At 54.8% G+C, this 19341-nt stretch overlaps 2 protein-coding genes across 3 annotated transcripts in view; one reads left to right on the top strand and one right to left on the bottom strand.

The window, feature by feature from the left end:
• Window positions 1–19341, top strand: part of SYN3 (synapsin III) — a 391487-nt gene that overhangs the window by 116813 nt on the left and 255333 nt on the right. For both annotated transcript variants that reach the window (XM_080662983.1, XM_080662984.1), the window contains exons 5-6: window positions 8630–8786; window positions 9852–9941. In XM_080662983.1, the coding sequence (XP_080519109.1) occupies window positions 8630–8786; window positions 9852–9941 (247 nt within the window). The remainder of the gene's footprint in view (window positions 1–8629; window positions 8787–9851; window positions 9942–19341) is intronic.
• The window catches only part of TIMP3 (TIMP metallopeptidase inhibitor 3), a 53341-nt gene continuing 45721 nt past the window's right edge, over window positions 11722–19341 (bottom strand). The window contains exons 3-5 of the mRNA XM_080662716.1: window positions 17470–17581; window positions 16683–16804; window positions 11722–15567 (exon numbers count right to left, since the gene is read on the bottom strand). Coding sequence (XP_080518842.1) covers window positions 15370–15567; window positions 16683–16804; window positions 17470–17581 — 432 coding nt within the window. The 3' untranslated portion in view covers window positions 11722–15369. The remainder of the gene's footprint in view (window positions 15568–16682; window positions 16805–17469; window positions 17582–19341) is intronic.

The raw sequence follows: 19341 nt of genomic DNA, 5'->3' as shown, positions 1-19341 counted from the left end.
CCACCCCTCCCTGTGCGACTGCTAACGAGGAATGACAGTCGGGAGGTCAGGATGGGGACGCCACTGCAGGGACCCTCCAGGCGGTCAGAAAGGATGGAGCCTGATGGGCAATGGGCGATGGGCGGGAGGAGGCTGGAGAGGTGGCCGGGCAGGTCAGGGTCCCCACCAGGACCTCCGCGCAGTCCAGGGACCCCACCTACGAGCCCATCGCTCTTGCTCCTTCTGAAAACAAGCAAAAAACCCCACAAGATAAAATACAGAAACCTCACACTTGCTCCTCACCTTGGACAATTCCATGGGGTATGGGCTGGCGTTGAGAGAAGAGGGGAGACCTGGGGCAGCGCAGGAAGAGGGCTTAGCTCCCCTGAAGTCATCAGGGCAGGAAACGAGTGATTCGGGGCTGTAGCCCAGCCAGGGGGCCCCCAGTCTTGCCCCCTGAGAACCATGCCCCCTCCAGGGGGTGGTTTCCTGCTGAGCGAGCTGATGAGCGGGCCCCTGGCTTGTTCGGTAGTTCACCTGATGGCACTTCCGTGGCCTGTCAGGCCTGGCTGTCTGTGGGGAGGGCCTCAGGTCGAAATGTGCTCCCCGTCACCCCCCAGCAGCACCATCATTTTTTATCTCCAAATGGGCTTCCCCCCTCGCCCTCCCTGGCGCTTCCCCAGCCGCGGCCGAGGAGCAGCTGCTCTGAGCCCCATCTCTCATCGGCTGCCTTATCTCCCCGATGAATAATGTTCCCTTCCCAAGCAGGCAGCCTGGCAGGAGGCCCGCGGCTGGAGCCGGCCGCTAACAGCCCCGGAGCCTGGGCAGCTGTCGGAGCCGCACCCCGCCTGGGCCTCACGTGGGCGGAGGTCAAACCCTCCCAGAGACGTGCCACCTGAGGCCCCATGGCCCTGGCGAGCTGCAGCTCACAAGCACGGGTCTGTCGAGCACAGGTCAGCACCCCTGGGTGCAGTCACCCTTCTGGGTGCTGGGAACATGGGTGGGCTGGGCACTGTTGGTGGGAAGTGTGACTTGTACCTAATAATACAAACCTGTATACTTAGTCGTTCTGTGATCTTGAGACGGTGTTTAATCTCTCTAGGTCTCTGTTTTCCTCATCTGTCAAATGGGCTCATCGGAGTATTGGGTAGTTCTCTGCTCAGGTCCCCTTTGCCAGCCAGTGCACGCCCCCTCCAGCACTGTGATGCCACGGTAGTAGCTCTCCCTCCAGCCTTCAGAGCCTAGGGCTGATGGTGCCATCCCTGGCACCTCTGCCATCTCTCCCCTCCCACCCGGGGAGTTGCTAACTGACTGAGATTGGGGACCAAAAGCCCAGCCCTCCTCCCTCAAGGTGGACAGCTCGGTGGGACTATTTATGCCCCAGAGGCCCCTGTGGATCAGGCCAAGGCTAGACTGAGCCGTGACTGCACCCTCCTCTTCCTGTCCCGCATCCCTCATCCTCGACAGCTTCTTCTCAAGAGCACGCCTGCTCCATGAACCGCAGGCTGTCGGAAACCTGTGTGGGGCTCTGCTTCCAGGGGGCCCAGCCCAAGTTAAACACCCACTTTGCAGGGGCTTTGTGAGGGGTCGGAGGAGATAAGGTTTGAAAGCCCCTCATAGGTGTCTAGCACTTGGGAAGGTCCCAGTCGTTTGTAATCACGATTCTTGTAAACTACCGCTATGTGACAGAAGGTCACGCTTGGGCAGATGTGATGGAGAGCCGGGTGTTGAAAGCCTTGGTTCGAAGTCTGGAATTGGAGGCAGTCACCCCAGAAAGGGCCCTCAGAGGTCACTTAGCCCAATTTTTTTGGGGGGTGGCCAGTGAGGAAACTGAAGCCCGGGGAGGCGAAGCCATGCTCTCAGACCCACAGCAAGTCAGGGACGGAGCGGGAAGCCACATCACGTTTCCCCACACTCACGCGTTGTCTGGCTTCTTCAGACCCTTTCCCTGCTCGCTGATGAAGTGTGATTAACTGCAGAGGGGCCAGGACCCTGAGAAGTGAGGCCCGAGCACGCTCCACCTCCACGTGCCTCTCCTGAGCACCTATGTGCTGGGCACCTGCTAGGCACCAGGGAAAGATTCTCACACGTAGTTCCCAACCCCTGGTTGTTACAGGGAACTTCACTGTTTTCAAAGTGTGTGTGTGCACGCGTGTGCGCGCACGTGTGTGCGCACGTTGTGTGCGAGTGTTGGCCAGCTGTATCCCAGGAAGCAGATAACACAAGGGAAAGTTTATTAAGAATGGGCATTGAGCCGAAACCGGTTTGGCTCAGTGGATAGAGCGTCGGCCTGCGGACTGAAGGGTCCCAGGTTCAATTCCGGTCAAGGGCATGTACCTTGGTTGCGGGCACATCCCCAGTAGGAGGTGTGCAGGAGGCAGCTGATCGATGTTTCTCTCTCATCGACATTTCTAACTCTCTATCCCTCTCCCTTCTGCTCTGTAAAAAATCAATAAAATATATTTTTTTAAAAAAAGAATGGGCATTGAGCTCTGCCAGCGTGGCTCAGTGGTTGAGCGTCGACCTATGAGCCAGAAAGTCACGGTTCAATTCCTGGTCAGGGCACATGCCTGGGTTATAGGCTTGATCCCAGTGTGGACTGTGCAGGAAACAGCTGATCAATGATTCTCTCTCATCGTTGATACTTCTATCTCTCTCTTCCTCTCCCTTCTTCTCTGAAATCAATAAACATATATATCTATATCTATATCTATATCTATATATGTAGATATAGATATAGATATAATTTTTTTAAAGAGTGAGCATTGAAAAACTGGTCAGGCAGACAGGCGGGCAAAGGCACCCTGGGCATGCCTTGTCTCCGTATATAACACATAGAAATATCCCTAATATCCACAGTGCTCTCTCTGAATGGCCCTTTACTGCACCTTTCCCAGCGTGTAGTCACACATGTGACACACTATGGCCTCTGGGGGCAGCTGTGAGTCCGTGCAGCCGGAGGGCAGGGTGCCTCCTGGCGGTGGCCACAGTGGCGGTCTAGAAGCCAACCAGATGCAGGACTCATGCGGAAGCATCTGGGCTTCGATCTGCGAACAGCGGCGGCCTGCAAAGCCCTTTGTTCAGGAGAGTGACGGGGTCTTTGGACAGTTTGCAGGGGAGACGAGAGGGAAGCCCCTGCCCTGGGTGGAGACCACCTCGCCCAGGGAAAGTGAAGTAGGAGACACAACCTGTGAGCCGTCAGGAGACGTGGCGTGGGTGATGTCCACATGAGGAAGACACACTCAGGGTTCTGGAGAAAGTGCTGGGGAGGCTGATGGCGTGGGGTCCAGGCACCGTGGGTCTGAGGTGCGGGGGAGATACTTGCCTGGGTGGACGGTGCTGGGTGCTGGTGGCCGTGCACACAGCTGGCCTCGCGTGGGCCCGACCTTCCTGTACCTAACTTCCCCGTGCCTTCGTTTTTTCGTCCGTAAGTCCATTGGTTCGCTCCTCCTCGGGGTCGTGGTGAGGATTAAAGAGCGTAATTCAAAGCCTAAGAGTGACTGCTTGGGAAGTGCTCTGGGAATCAGAGTCATTTTCACCATTGCCTGTGCGGAGGTGGGGAGCCCACTGAATGGAGATGCTGCCACCGGGCAGGGAGCCAACACTGAGCGTGGAGGGGAGCCACGGGAAGGGAGGAGCCATGGGAGGGGAGGAGCCACGGGAAGGGAGGAGCCACGGGAGGGGAGGAGCCATGGGAAGGGAGGAGCCACGGGAGGGGAGGAGCCATGGGAAGGGAGGAGCCACGGGAGGGGAGGAGCCACGGGAGGGGAGGAGCCATGGGAAGGGAGGAGCCACGGGAAGGGAGGAGCCACGGGAGGGGAGGAGCCACGGGAAGGGAGGAGCCGACAGGAAGCAGCTGGGAAACAGGAGAGGGCATCTCGGAGGCAGGAGGGGAGGCTGGGCGGGGAGGATGGAGGTGATGCTGCAGAGGTCACCGAGGACAGGGGAGGCGCTCAGGGCCGCTGTCTCCACGGGGGATTTGCCCCCAGAGGATGCCTGCAGTGTGAGACATCTTTGCTGTCACACCTGGGCATAGGGTGCTATTGTGTCTAGTCACAGGGGTCCTCAAACTTTTTAAACAGGGGGCCAGTTCACTGTCCCTCAGACTGTTGGAGGGCCGGACTATAGTTTAAAAAAAAAACTATGAACAAATTCCTATGCGCACTGCGGGCCCGGGACGCGTCGGCTGCTAAGCAGGACAGGCAGCGGCACCCGGCGGGCCGGATAAATGTCCTCGGCGGGCCGCATGTGGCCCGCGGGCCGTAGTTTGAGAACCCCTGACTAGTGGGTAGAGGCCAGAGATGTTCCTAATGTCCTACAGTGCACAGGTCAGCCCCGCCCCCCGCCACGCTGTCCCCCGACAATAAAAGACTATCCAGCTCCAACACGTCGATAACGCGAAGAGCAGGAAGCCCTTCTCTGAGGTGCCACCACCGGCAGATGGGTGACCTTGGCAAGTTCCTGAACCGCTCGGCGCCTCAGTTTCCTCATCTGGAACATGGAGATGACACCAGCAGCTTCCGAGGATGGTTGTCAGGCTTCCCGGAGTGAAGGTACACGCAGGGCTTAGAACAGAGGCTCACAGGGCATTAGCTATTCCTAGAGGTCGGGGAGTGAGGGCAGGGCAGAAGCCACTTGACCTTGGGGTTTGGCACTGAGGGGCGGTTTCTTTGGGGTAGAAAGGGGACTGGCAGCCAGAGGCGAGGACTGTGGCGGTGGGTGCATGGCTATCGGGGCTGGCAGGGGTGGATTGCCTTGTCGACGGTGTAGCCCTGGAGGGACGAGGAGGACTGGCTGGTGATGGCTGCCCGGCCAAGTGGGGGGGACTTGCTTCCCAGTTCACTTATGGATTGATGCAAACCAGTTCTGACGATGCCCAACCACAGTTTCACGAAAACGGGAAATCGCAAAACAACGGAACTCTCCGCAGCCTCACCACCTGAGCACGGAGCCGTTTCCATCTTGCCTTCCCGGACCATCATGTTTACGGCGTTCCAGTCACACAGCGCCTCTTTCCTGCTGTTTCATGTCACATGAAATGGTCCCGTCAGCATTTTCCGTGCTGTTACATCATCGTCACATGGATCATTTTTTCTCCCCAAAATGAAGATAACCTCATTGTTTTCTCCTGGTTGTGAAAACGTTCTGTGCTCGTTTTATTTCTATTTTTTAAAATGCAGTCAGTACCACAGAGTCTGCAGAAGGATGCAGTAACCCCATGTCCCGCCCCACCTTCAGAGGCAGCCAGCCGAGCCCTGGGTGGACGTCCTTCCAAACAAACCCCCGTGCGTTCATCAGCGTGTTGACCCGTTAACGTTTCAAAGTGTAAACATGACCATCGCTTAACTGTCGATGCCTTTTCCGCCTCAAAGCGAAGGTTTCCTTGCTGTGGGGGTTGGGCTGGTTGTTTTGGGAAGTGGGGAAGGGGCTGTGGAAGGATACACACACCAACGAAGGAACCAGGATGTTCTGGAAGCTGCTAGAAAGAGGAAGCGTTGGGTGGGCTGTGTCTGTGTTTCCTGAGGCTGCTGTCGCGAAGTGCCCGGGCTGGGCGGCTTACACGACAGAGATGTGTTCTCATGGAGTTCCGAGTCTGGGTCTGCGATCAGGGGTGGCAGGGCCGTGCTCCCTCTCAGGACCTGGGGAGGGTTCTTCCTTGCCTCCTCCTGGCTCCTCGTGGATGCCAGCGATCCTCGGTGCTCCTTGGCGTGTAGACACGTCCCTCCGATCCTTACCTCCTTCGCCGCGTGCAGCCCTCCTCTTCCTCTCCGTGTCTGTGTCTGCATTTCCACTTCCTGGAGACTCCCCAGGCATCAGATGAGGCCCCTCCACTCCAGCATCGCCTCATCTTCACTTGATTAAAATCTGCAGACACTGTTTCCCCTAAGGTCACACGCGCAGGGAACAGGGCTGAGAACTTCAATGTGTCTTTTTGGGGGACACGCTTCAACCCATAACGTGTGGGTTCACCAGGGGGACGGAGGAGTGGGATGGAGCGGCATGGACCGCTTCTCAGGAACGAAAGGGAAGCAAGAGAGCAGGATAAACAGACTGAGATTCTGAGGCTGAGGAGGGAGGTGAGGAAGGCTACTTCCTCCCGCAACTCATGTTCCTGTATTGTAAACTTGACAGAGAGGGCCCAGGAGTCATCAGAGAGCCCAGCTGTTCATAGACCCCGCCGGGCCACTGTCCCACAGTCGCCACGATGTGCAGCTGCTGGTGGGCCCCACGGGCCTCGCAACAGCATCCTGGTGTCACTCGCCACCAAAAGGTTGCAGGTTCAATTCACGGGCAGGGCACATACCCAGGGTGCCGTTTCGATCACGTCAGGGCACGTGCAGGAGGCAGCTGATTGATGTTTCTCTCTCATCGATGTTTCTAACTCTCTATCCCTCTCCCTTCCTCTCTGTAAAAATCAATAAAATATATATTTTTAAAAAAGTTTATACCCTTTAAACCAGTAATCCCACTTCTTAAATCTATCTTAAGAAAATAGTTTTAAATGAAGGCAGTGATTTTTGTGCAAAGATGAATGTGTGTGAAATATTGGAAATAGCCTCATGGTGAGAGTAGATGACGGGTTGATTTAATTATGATATACTCATTCAGTGGTCTACTAGGTCGCTAGTAGAAATGATAGTTTTGAAGATATTTTGAGATTAGGGGAGGTGTTCACACTATAATATTATGTGGAAAGTAGCAAAATAGTAATAGAAAGCACGAAATCCACTATGAGTATGAATGCATGTTATATACGTTAAAATACATAATTGGATGGTAATGGACATTTAAGGAAACAAGTAGGATGGTCATTAGGGATTGTCTCTGAGTTGAGAATTACACGTGATTTTCTTTCTTTCTTTGTGTTGTCCCAGTCTTTTTCCTTCCTTTTGCCAAATGAACATGTATTCCAGTTGAAGTCCGATAAAGGCAGAAAGTGGTTATGTTTTAATCCAGTGCTGCCTGTGTCACCAGATCCCTGCTAGAGACACACGCCCGCCCCCTTCATCCCGGCGGAGTGGGCACAGGAGGCAGGAAGCGGGGGAGAGACCTGGCTGCAGCCTTCTGCTCCCCAGGGGCTTGGCCCGGTGACCTGGGCACACCACTGCCTTGCCACAGGCCTCAGTTTCCCCATTGGTAAACTACGCTGGTTGGACTGGTTCCGTTCTAAGAATGCAATAAGGACGTAGGCGTAACAATTCCAGGCTTCACACCCACCCTCACCCTAACCACCCAGTGACATGACTGACCATTGCCACGAGCACGTGTCAGCCACACCCGTGAGGTCACAGACCACGTGGCCACCTGGGGGAGAGTTCTGACTTAGCCGGGAGACCTGGCCATTTCCTTTGGGGTGAGCAGGTAATGTCCCTGCACATCGCTCATTCCTCCAACAGGTGCTCATTACGCCCGTGTCCGGTGCCAGGCCCTGGGGGGCGTGAGGCCCGGACCTGGAGCCCGTCCTTCCCTCTGGCTCCCTCATAGCAGGCCTTTCCCTGTAGAGGTATTGTCATTACCTTGGATGGTTCTAAAGAGACACTGTTTAGCCCTAACCGGTTTGGCTCAGTGGATGGAGCGTCAGCCTGCGGACTGAAGGGTCCCAGGTTCGATTCTGGTCAAGGGCATGTACCTGGGTTGCGGGCACATCCCCAGTAGGGGGCGTGCAGGAGGCAGCTGATCAATGTCTCTCTCTCATCGATGTTTCTAACTTTCTATCCCTCACTCTTCCTCTCTGTAAAAAATCAATAAAATATATTTTAAAAAAATAAAGAGACACTGTTTATTTGAAACGGAGTGTCTGACTCTGGATGTGCTCAGCAAGTTACACAATGTGAGTAAACGCCTGCGTGCAGCTGAGTTTCTCCTGTGACTGTGAAGTGAGGAATCCAGGCCCAGATGGGTCCTGGGCAGCATGAGTCCAACCACGTGTCAGTCCCCTGGTGCCATGCAATGGACTTGGGACCAGAAGGCCCAGGTTCAAACGCAGCTCTCCTGCTTCCCGGCTTTGTCACCTGCGGAGATGCATAACTTCTCTGAGCTGCAGTGTTCCCATCCATAAAATGGGGACATACGTAGTCCCGGCCTTCGCCAGGTTGCTGTGAGCGCTAATCGGAGTGGTGTCTGCAGAGGAACCTGAGCATGGGCCCAGCCATTGCATTAGCGCCCTTGCGGCTTCCTTGAAAGGGAAGAAGAGCCGGCTGGTGTGGCTCAGTGGTTGAGCATCGACCTATGAGCCAGGAGGTCGGGGTTCGATTCCCAGTCGGGGCACATGCCTGGGTTGCAGGCCTGATCCCCAGTGTGGGTGTGCAGGAGGCAGCCAATCAATGATTTTCTCTCATCGTTGATGTTTCTATCTCTCTCTTCCTCTCCAGCTCTGAAATCAATGAAAAAATATTTTTAAAAAAAGAATATTAAGAAAAATAAAAAGAAAGGGAAGCAGAAAGAAAGTGAAAGTTGTTTTCAGTCATTTTACATTGTGTTTGCAACTGACCCTCCTCACCCACACCCACCACCCCATCCCGTTGTGAACGGAGGGCTCCCGGGCAGTGGCCATACACAGGCTCAGTGCTCTCCCAGTGGGCTGTGGCCAATGCATGGCGATCCCTCAGTGCACAACGCAGTAACGCTGCTGTCGGCCCCTCTCTCGCAGGTCCTTCAAGCCTGACTTCATCCTGGTCCGCCAGCACGCCTACAGCATGGCCCTGGGCGAAGACTACCGCAGCCTGGTCATCGGCCTGCAGTACGGAGGGCTGCCCGCCGTCAACTCCCTCTATTCTGTCTACAACTTCTGCAGCAAGCCCTGGGTGGTAGGTGGCAGCCAGGCTGACCCGGAGCGAGGTGGGGGCGGCGGGAGGCCCTCCCGGGTCTGAAATGGGCCCGTTTCCCAACATGGAGGCCTCAGAATGAAAAGGCAGCTGAGTAAGCAGCTCGGATCCCCGTCCCCTTCTTGGAATGATTGCCTAACAAATATCATATAACACACATTATGATATAGTGGTGTCTTATAACGATATTAGTGGTAAGAGGCAATACGGTCCTCATCTGACTAATATTCTGTCATATCACTGTTGTTAGCCGTAGGCACTGTTTATTGGGCACTGAGCAAGTACCAGAACATTGTGCTGCCTGGCATTCGGTGCTTCATTATCACGTGCAGCTGGCTCAGAACAGCTGAGGAACTTACCCAGCGTTCAGGCGTGAAGCCAGAACGTGGAGACCTCTTTCCAGCCCTCAAGACTTGATTTCTCCCGCCTTTTATTCACTTGTTTCATTCATTCACTTGATGTATTTGAGTCTCCATTTAAATGTTACCTGTAAGAGAGGCTTTGCCCAAAATGCCACGCCTCCACTCCCCCAACTACGCCTAAATCCCTTTAGGACACCGCACGTTTAATCCTTGCAACGCCCCTGTGAGGTTGGCTCCCTCGTTTCCTCCATCCACAGACGAGGACACTGAAGTTCAGACACCGGACAGGCTTTCCCAGGTTACGCAGACAGGAAGTGCAGGAGCAGGAATTTGAACCCAGAGTCTGTGCCATAACCTCCTATGTCACGTGCCTCTCTAGAAAGAAGGGCGCAGCAGGCAGGGGACGTGCGTGAATGTCAGCAGGTTGTGCTTATGTGAGAGGCTGAGGGTACAGGAAACGTGCCTTGAGCTGAACTCGGTGTGCCTGGCAGGAATGCAGGGGTTGATGCAGCCAGATGAAGGAGATCACGGATGCCCAGCTAAGGCCTGGGACCTTTCCCCATAGGCAGAGAGCAGCCACTGTGGCTCAGCTCAGAGCCGTCAGACGCTCGAGCCCCGGGGTCACGGGGTGGCTGTCATACGAGGTAACGGGGGTTGACCAATGTTCTCTCCTCTTCTGACCTAGTTTTCTCAGCTCATTAAGATCTTCCACTGCCTGGGTCCTGAGAAGTTCCCGCTGGTGGAGCAGACGTTTTTCCCCAACCATAAGCCAATGGTGAGTGGCCTATATATGCTGCTTATTCGTGCGATCTGGAGCTGACACGTGTCTGTGTTCACCGTCCATTTGGATGGAGGAGGTGGGCCGGGGCGGCTTTCTTGGGAAGAGCCGCGATGTCTCGTGGGAACGCCCGGCTGTCCTGAGGGAAGAGTCCTCTCCGCAGGTGGGATTTAGGCAGCGGGATGCATGACCAAGGGGGCAGAGTTCCTCGGGACTTCCGGGGTTTGGGGCACACCAGGAAACAACTTGAATGAGCACGTTGGGGCCAAAGGTTGATAATAAGGGTGAACGATGTTTCAAAGGCGGAATGTTATTTTATTTGCGCCTGCGCCAGACTGGTTTCCACGCTTACGTTAATAAAAGCAGTAGTGTTTGACCGGCATGGATTGTTGAAGGACAGTTTCCTTGTGTGTCCCCTTCACATTCCAACTTTTGAATACACTTGCGGTTGTCTCTGGGAAGTGGTCGGAGCTTAACTTGGACAGCCCGGTGGCAGAGGTCACTGTCCTTTCCAATTGGCTGGAGCGCTCTGCACCCCAGGGCTGGCACAAGTTGGGTGCGAGAGTCCTGGGCAGCTGGAAATGGCCCGAAACATGCCTGCTTGTGCGGTTGGTCCCAGGAATCCAGGGCTGTCGTTCCACTCGCCTCGGGAAGAAGGGGAGTCTTGGAGAACAGGGTAGTTAATAGGGTATCAGGGGATACCAGCTGGGGACAGTGGCCTCTTGTGGACTTCCAAGCTCAGGTTGCTGAGCTGGACAATCATTTGGAGACACTGATCGGAAGGACTGCAGGCTCCAGGTGGGAGCAGTCGATGGAGAGGTTTGCCATGGATGATCTCTCACTTACATCCGATGCAGTGAGAGTCCCAGCATGCAGGAGGTGCTGGTTGGAGTAAGAAGGGCATGTGGAACCTGGCATATTCCAGCAAAGCGTGACCACATTGGGGAAATGGAGTGTTTATCCTCAAGCCAGCCTGAGCGTGAATCCTCGCTCTGCCTGCTGACCAGATTCTGGGCAATGAATTCATGTCTGTGAGCCTGAGCTCCCATCGCTGAAAACCACGGGTGCTAGAGGGACAACCTCGTTGGGTGGTTGAGATTTAATGAAACGGTGTGTGTAGAGTGCTGTGTCTGGCGTACGATAGGTGTTCAAAGTACTATCACTTTAAAATACAAGCAAAGCTATACCCTGGGACATTGTCAGCAATGGGGCAACAATTGGGTGAAGGATTTACAGCGTCCGTTGAGGGTGACAGGCGGCTCTAAGCTCTGGGCAGGCTTTGCTGTCTATGGTGAGGCCTCATGAGTTCTTGGCATTGCCCGCTAGGCTGAGCCACACTCAGAATTTCAGGCAGGCATTTGACATCTTTGCAGTCTTCCCCTCCCCACTTCCACGTGATTGAGATTCTTAGGAAGGAGACGGGCAGGCCAAGTCAGGGCTTCCGTCCGGTAGTACCTGTAGCACTAACAGGTAATCAGGTAAAGATCCCGATTCTGGAGAACTATGGACATAGACTCGGGGAGCAAGGGCAGGGCTGGAGGAGCAGCCAGGAGGAAATCTAAGATGCCTCTCCTGAAATTCACCCTGCCCGGGGAAGGACCTGGGCAGGCCGTGGAGGTGAGTGGAGTGCGGGGAGTGTGCGGGAGCCTGGGGCCAGGGGCCAGGGCAGGCGGGACCCACCAGCCCACCAGCTTCCAAGCCGCCTGCCTTCCCCCCCTTCCCCCCCCCCCCGGCCCCAGGGCGGCGGTCAGGACACAAGGAGGTGAGAGACAGCAGGTGCGTGATAGAAACCACTTTACTGTTTAGAATCAAGGACACACTATAAAAAGTGAACATTATGCAACATTACAAGACAATATACATTCACGGAATATAAAATTCATAAATAACATGGAGGAAAACTGTAAACAGTGCTACAAAATTTAGCAACAAATACATTCCTTCTAGACTGTGTTTTCTCTGGTTGGAATCTCTCCATCACTTCTGGGTCTCAGGACAGCAGACTGGCTGCGGGGGAAGGCGGGGGTGGGGGACCTCGCAGCCCCTCCCCTCGGAGCATGACCCGGTCTCCAAGTTCCTCCCTCCTCACGCCTCCCAAGAGCCACTTGGGAGGCTGCTGAAATCTACCTCTCCTACCCGTCCCCGTTCTGTTTTGCTTCTGCCATCAGATCTTCAAAGCATTTTACTTGTGCCAAACTTTTTCAGTGATTTTTTTTTTTACTTTGGGCAGCCAGGAGCCAAGCACTTGGGTGTCATCTTGGGGGAATCCATATTGGCCATCGTCAAACCCAGGATGACGGGCTGGGGCAGGGGAGGGTACGGTCTCCCTCGGTGTCTCTGAGACAGAGCTGTCCCTTTAAATAAATCATTTATGTCTTGAATTGCTCAGGAACCAGGGTATGAAAAATGGTGTTCGTGGGCTGTAGCCTGACCGCCATTTGGGTCTGAGGCTGGGTGAGGAGTCTCCCAGTATTTCCTGCTTTGCCCCAGGGAGCACTGGACAGAGAGGCAGAGCCTGGCGGGCTTCCTGGAGAGGGAGGCAGAGCGATGGCCAGGGGACACCAAGAGGTCTTGGAATTACAGCTCTCATGGCCCGGGATTTAGGAGAAATCATGGCTTCCCACTTGGCAAAGGGACTACGGGAGGAGAGGAATGGGAATGGCCGGCAGACTGCCCAGGGCCAGTTGATATAGAGCAAGGACATGGATGTACTTGCCGTTCCCCTGCCTCCTTCCTCCTCCAGAAAGCACGGATGCTTACCGAGAGGAGGCCGGAGGGGCCTCGGTGCCGGCTCCTTCTAGCTTCCCCAGTTTGCCAGTCCAGCTGCCTGCGCCACAGAAGCCTTTTACCCTCCGTTCCACTGTAGAATTTGATTCGGGAAAATGGTGGCATGTGGGTTTCATTTCTTTTTCTCTTAAACACATTGTACACATATTACAGCCTACACATGATAAGATTTAGCAAAATAAAACGTTCACAATATGATTGAAATACAGAAGTGCCTCAGCTACCATAAATGACTTTAAATTATACAGTCAGTGAACAGGTGAAATAAACAAAGCTATAGCTTATAGAAAGCCCCACAGCCGCCCTCTGGCAACATCGCTTTGCAAAGGACCCTTCATTGCCCAGGACCTCCTGTTCTCCTCACTGGGGCCTGGCACGTGGGCCTGTGGTTCCGCCCACTTGTCTGCAGGGAAACCTCAGGTGACTCGTGCCCAGGCCCCACCCCACGTCCCTGCTGGGTGAGTGGATGGACCCCACCAGGGACCGAGAATGGTCAGATGCCTCATGGAGGGGAGGCTGACGTCCGACTGTGGGTAGGGGAACTTGCACAGGTTGGATTAGGGATTCCACCTTGTAAGCCTTCGAGGCTGAAATAAAAATCTTAAAAACATCAAGTCTGCGGCTCACCCCTTAAAAGACTGCTGAGGGCAGCTCCTTCTGCTCACACTGCCCCCTGGGGTGGCAAAGCCTCTGTTTCCTGCGTGCCAAATGTCACAACCGCAAGGTGAAAGGTGCAAGGTAACGGACTTGATCCTAATGAAGCCGGGTGCCTGTATAGTCTCCCCTGCCACCCCCACCCGGGGTTCTGCCAAGCACCCTGCCTGGGCGTTTGCGTGCGCGTGCGAGACGTCACAACGTGTCGCCTGCCTTTTGTTCTCCTGTGTCAGTGGGCAGCTCGGTGTCCGAAGCGGAATGAACTGAAGATACAGATACTAAGAGAGGATAAATGCCCATGATCTGGAAAAAGGAGAGCAGTCATGTCCCATGTCACCATCCTCCCACCCCCATTCTGAGATATATGTGATCGCCTGCTCTCCGCATCTCACTTCAGCACTAATATTTAAAATGCTTCTATTTAACTGGAGAGTTTACATTATAGTTTTATTTCCAAAAACACAACAACAAAAAACCCCCTACAGCTGATGGCAGAGTCAGGCTTCCCCAGTGACCACCCATTTAAACCCGTGAGGTGAGGCCCCCAGGAAGTGGCCTTCACCCACCAGTGAGCTGGGAAAGACAAGCCAACCCAGGAAAGCTGGCCATCTGGCCTTCCCTCGAGCCCAGCCCCCGACCCACACTGACTCGCGTCTCCCACCTGAGCCCCGCCAGTAAGGCAGTGAAATGAAGGCCCTGGACGTGAAGCAGGAGAAAAGGACAGGGACAGAGGTCAGGTGACCCCAGTTAGAGGAATGCTGAGGGTGTTCAGAATCTCAAATTTTAATTAAAATGAAAAAAAGGAAAAAAAAAAGTCAACTTGGAATGTCATGATTTCCTTCCAACAAGCAACAACAAAATAGAAGAGATTAAACTATTGGTGTATTTAACAGCATGGAACAGAATTCTGTGTCCTGTAAAAAAAAATCAGCTTATGTCCCCGTGTGGGAATATGCAAATGTGTATACAAACACAGCCTCCTCGGTGAGCTAAACGCTGCCTTGGAAATAGTATTCTCTAACCAAGTCTACGTGGCTACATCTGTGGATAGTGTATATGGTGTGTGTATTTCTCCAATTTACATCAGGGCAAGCTCCTGGCCGCATGGACCAAAGAGTTCTCCAGGAGGGAATCTCGGGGGGAGGCGGGGAGAGGAAAGACATTCGTCTCGGTTTTCACCGGATTTTGTCCAAGGCAGGCAAATAGCCTCCTGACCTCAGGCAGATGTTTAAGTCTTCACCAGACTAAGAAAGTTCTGTGATTGCAGCCTGGCTGTTTGCTCCAGACTCGGCCACATCTGGTCCGCCCGAGCATCACGGGGCAGGAGGGATTGTGTGTGCTGCTTTATCTCAGACCCTCTCTCACGGTTCCTCCCTTCCCCCTGCCCCTCTTACTTGAGAGACACACAGACAGACATAGTCTGGTTGTGACGTGCAGTAGCATCTCTCAGGGTACCAGATCTTCCGCATACCTTGAGCCTATCTGGTTGCTACCCTTGACTGATGCTCACACAGTTGGCCTTTCAGCAGCGACCTTGTCTGTGTCCTTTAAGGGCTGGGATGGAGGAGAAGGGCAGAGGGAGGAGGGTCTAAGAGATGCTGGTGGGGGGAGGGGAGGAAGAAAGCGGGGTAGGCATTCCAGTGCCCACGTAGGGTAGTTTTTTGATTTTTGTTTTCCTAAAAAAATATAGATTATGTTATCATGAAGAAGAGGAGTGTACATTCCTCATTCTCTCTGGCATGGCACCAAGAACTCCTGGGTGGAAACAGGGATGTCAAAACCAAAAAGATGGTGTGGGATGGGGCCAGGAGGATGTTTCCAAATAAACTCCATAGGACAGCACAGACTTTGCTTTAAGTGTTCGAAGTGCTAAATTTGCGAGAAAAAACAGGCACTAATTTCATTGTCATCATTCGGGAAGAGTTAGTGTCCGAGGGAAGCTCAGCGGGAAGGGAGGGAGGTGAGGCGGGGCAGGGCCTGGCGCTCAGGGGTCTGTGGCATTGATGATGGTTTTGTCTGGGGGGGCCCATCCTCGGTACCAGCTGCAGGAGCCGCCCTTCTGCCGGATGCAGGCGTAGTGTTTGGTCTGGTGGCCAGGGTAGCCGAAACTCGCGGCCATGTCGGTCCAGACACACTCGTTCTTGGAGCTCACGAAGCAAGGCGGGTAGTAGCAGGTCTTGATCTGCAATTAGGTAACAGCCACCGATTAGCAGACTCTGCCATGGTGGACCCAGGCCTGATCCAGCCCCAGGGCAGGTCTCCTCAGAACCTGGGACCATGGCAGGGGGAGCCCAGCCACAGTGGTCCCTCGCTGAAAATAACGTACTACTGGCTAACTCTTACTGAGCCCCTACTGTGCGCCAGACATTCTGCTAAAGGCTGTGCTATGCTCTTCTCTTTCATTCTGATAACAGCTGTCTCTCCCTTTTACAAATATGGAAATAGAGGCTCGGAGAGGTTAAGCAACTGAATCGCGCAGCCAGGTCACACAGCCAGGAAGTGGCAGCATTAGACATTTGAGAGCGCTTCTCCCTCTCAAGTGGTAACAAGCCAGGTTGGGCGATCTCCGTTCTTGTAGGGAATTGAGGAAGCTGAGTAAAGAATAAACTTTGGGGTCCAGCTGCCCCAGGCTGGTCATCAGATGTAGCGAGCTATTTGACTTGGGGCGAGCTACTTAGGGTCTCGGAGCCTCTGTTTCCTCATCTGCAAAATGGGGAGGATAGTAATAAAAACTGCAGCGTTGTTTTGAGAATCAAGTGAGAGAACAGCCCAACTCCCTCCCACAGCAGGAAGGCTGCGAGCCTTGTCCCTGTGCCCAGGTCAAGGAGTTGGGCCTGGCTCGAGAGTCATGTTCTGTCATGTGGGGCATCAGCGAACCAGCTCTCCTCCCCTCCCCCCGCCCAGGGTGGGGCCGTCAATGAGTCAGCTGCTCGAGTGAGCCCACCTGGGACTACTTGGCAGTACCTGCCAGTGTAAGGACCCTGTACCTGCCACCAACGTGAGCCGAGGGAGCGGCCAGGGAAGCTGAAGAACCCTTGTGCCCCAGCACCTGCCAAGGGGGCAGCACAGATGGACAGAGGCAGCGGATTGCAGCAAGAAGGCATTCTGCTTTCACCTTCTCCGCTCCTCGGCCTGGGGACAGCGTTCCTTCCACCCCTACTCAGACCTGCCCCGCTGCCCCGGCTCCATCTCACCCCCTTCCCCGCACAGGGGCCCGGCAGCCAGTACAGCAGGAGCTGGTATTTCTGGGGCTGTGAGCCAGCACCCCCCACCCCGCCTGCCTGTCCCGGGGCTTACCTTGCAGTTACAACCCAGGTGATACCGATAGTTCAGCCCCTTGCGCTGGGAGATGGTGAGCTGGTCCCACCGCTCCACGAAGTTGCACAGTCCTATGTACACCTTCCCATCGAAGATCCGGCCTGGAGGAGGAGAGAGGGTGGCAGAGGCAGAGTTGTTTTGGGGGAGCCCAGCCAGAAGGGGAAGAAGCCACACCTCCTGAGTCCCCACCGTGGGCCAGGTACCGTGCTCAGGACACTTCCGTCCTGAGATTGTATTATTTCATCCTCGCCTACACCTCTGAGGATGGACTGGATCCCCGTTGTCCCGATGGGGAAGACCAGCTCAGAGAGGTCACTCAGACCATGGAGCTGGCTCTAGGGACCAGCTCGTCACTTCCCACATCAGCGGTTTCGGGCTCTGGTTTTGTCATTTACTTTCCTACACTGACTGCCTACAGGGGGTGGGGCTGAGATTCAAAGACAGACCTCGTAGGCTGACTGTGAGGTGGAGAGGAGCGGGGACTGGCGATCCCTTTTCATTTACAGTAGTGCGGAGACACCAAAACCCGGGGATTTCCTCCCAGGGGTCTGTGGTGGAGCTGACAAACCAGCCTGGGTGCTGGAGCCTCAGGGTCCCACCACGGGCTACGGGAGGTGCCCTCAACCCTACATGCTCCCCACAAGTCACTGGGCGCAGGCAGAGGTCCTCGGGACACTTCTGGTCAACCGCTCCTCCTCTGTCCTTCTGAAGTGAAGGACCGTGGGCCTCGGCCAAACCCCGGCCCAGATGCTAAGTTGGCCGTTACCTGTCAGCAGGTACTGGTACTTGTTGACCTCCAGCTTCACGCCACAGAGGCTCTCGGAAGCTTCCGTGTGGATGTACTGCACGTGGGGCATCTTGGTGAAACCTCGGTACATCTGTGGGCGGGAGGAAGGTTGAGAGGAGGACCCGGGCTCTGGAGCATGCTGTCACGTGGTCTACGGGGATCTGATTCCCCTGACTGGTCATCGAGAGGCCGGCCACCAACCCACCCACCCAGGTCCTTCACTCCGGATCAGGCCACCTAGCCTCCTCTCGACTGAGCCAGCATCGGCGGCTGTCCAGAGAAGCCTTCCCATCCAGCCAGTCACACTTCCCATTCCAACACCCCCACAAATGCTCCTCCAGGGACACCCCTTTGTAGAAATCCACAGATGGCTTTGCTGTGAAAGGGGTCTTCCCCGCCTCCCCAACCTCAGGACCTGAGCTGGGAGAAGGCAGCCAGCCAGTAGTCTCTTGACGTCTTGGTGACATGTCCCAGTGTAGGAAAGCATTCTCACTTACATTCCCTCACTGTCTCCTCCCAGGAACCTTAGGAGGCAGGCACTCCTCTACCCATTTTACGGATGGGGCGGGGGGAGCGGGGGGGACTCGGAGAAATTCTGTTTGGCTGGTGAAAGTTGACCTCAAGCCCAAGGTTCCCCATGCTTTTATTCCTCTGACCGTCGACTGAGAGCACCTGGGTTCTTTCACCCCAGATAAAGCACAAAAGCATGCACACAACTCCTGGGTGTTTAACTAAACCCTCTATCATGGTTAAATGGCTGATATGTGGGCATTTTTGTCTACAACATAATCTAATACAGTCGTTCTCAACTGCAGGCGATGTTATCCCCACCCCAGGAGATACTTGGCAATGTCCGGAGACATTTTTGCCTGCCACAGCCGGGAGGTGGGGTGGAGGGTTACTTTTGGTTGATGGAGCCAGGGATGTTGCTAAATATCCTATGATCCATGAGACAGCCCCCACAGCAAAGAGTTATCCTGGCCCCAGATGTCAACAGTACCAGGGCTGAGAAATTCTACTCTAATCCCAACCCACTTAAACCCCTGACAGCCCTAAGAGGCAGGCCCTGTTATGTCCATTTTACAGATGAGGAGCCTGAGGCCCAGGGAGGTTAATGACTTGTCAGAGGCCACACGGTTGGTAGATGGCAGAGGTAGGAGTCCATGCTCTTAGCCATTATCCTATTCCCGCCCCCCCCCCCCATCTCCTCCCCGTGCACATTCACAAGTTCATGCTCAGGGAATTGGTGCAGGGAACTGCCTCATGACCACTGCGCCTGCTCTGTCAGCGTGTGCTCAGCCACTGGTGTGAACGTGACGGAGTCTGAACCCCCTCGGGGCCTCCAGGTCAAGCCCATGAGTGTTACGTGGGTCCGGATCTGTCACTGCAGCTCTGTGCCTGGGAGCTGCTGGGAGTGGGAGGGACACTGGGGTGCTGCCCCTTCCCACAATCCCTCCGAACACACAGGCCCTGGATGCTGGTGGTCTCTGGGCAGATCCCAAGGGTTTACAGTACGACAGAGCCTCTCCATGGGCTGCTGGCATGTGCTATTCATTTACTTGTAATTAATAAAAAGCCAGACCTCATCTCATTGGTGTCTCATCTGAGAGCCTCCCATTTGGTCTAATGGGCTCTTTGTTTTCCCTCCCTGTCTTCTTTTAAGCGGCGGGCAGCTCGCAGGATAGCTGGTCGCCAGGAGCTCTGCCATCAGAAGGGGTCTGTGGGAGGGACAGAGCTGGGGAGCCCTGCCTTCTGGAGGGGGGCGCTCTGGTAATCGTGTGCAACCAGCAGTGCAGATGGTCCTCCTTCACCTGGCCTCCCTTCCCAGCCCTCTCCTCCCTGAGACAGCGG

This window comes from Plecotus auritus (genome assembly GCF_963455305.1).
Source record: "Plecotus auritus genome assembly, chromosome: 3".
NCBI lineage: Eukaryota > Metazoa > Chordata > Mammalia > Chiroptera > Vespertilionidae > Plecotus > Plecotus auritus.
The sequence above is the reverse complement of the archived record's forward strand: the minus strand, read 5'-3'. Positions and strand labels throughout refer to the sequence as shown.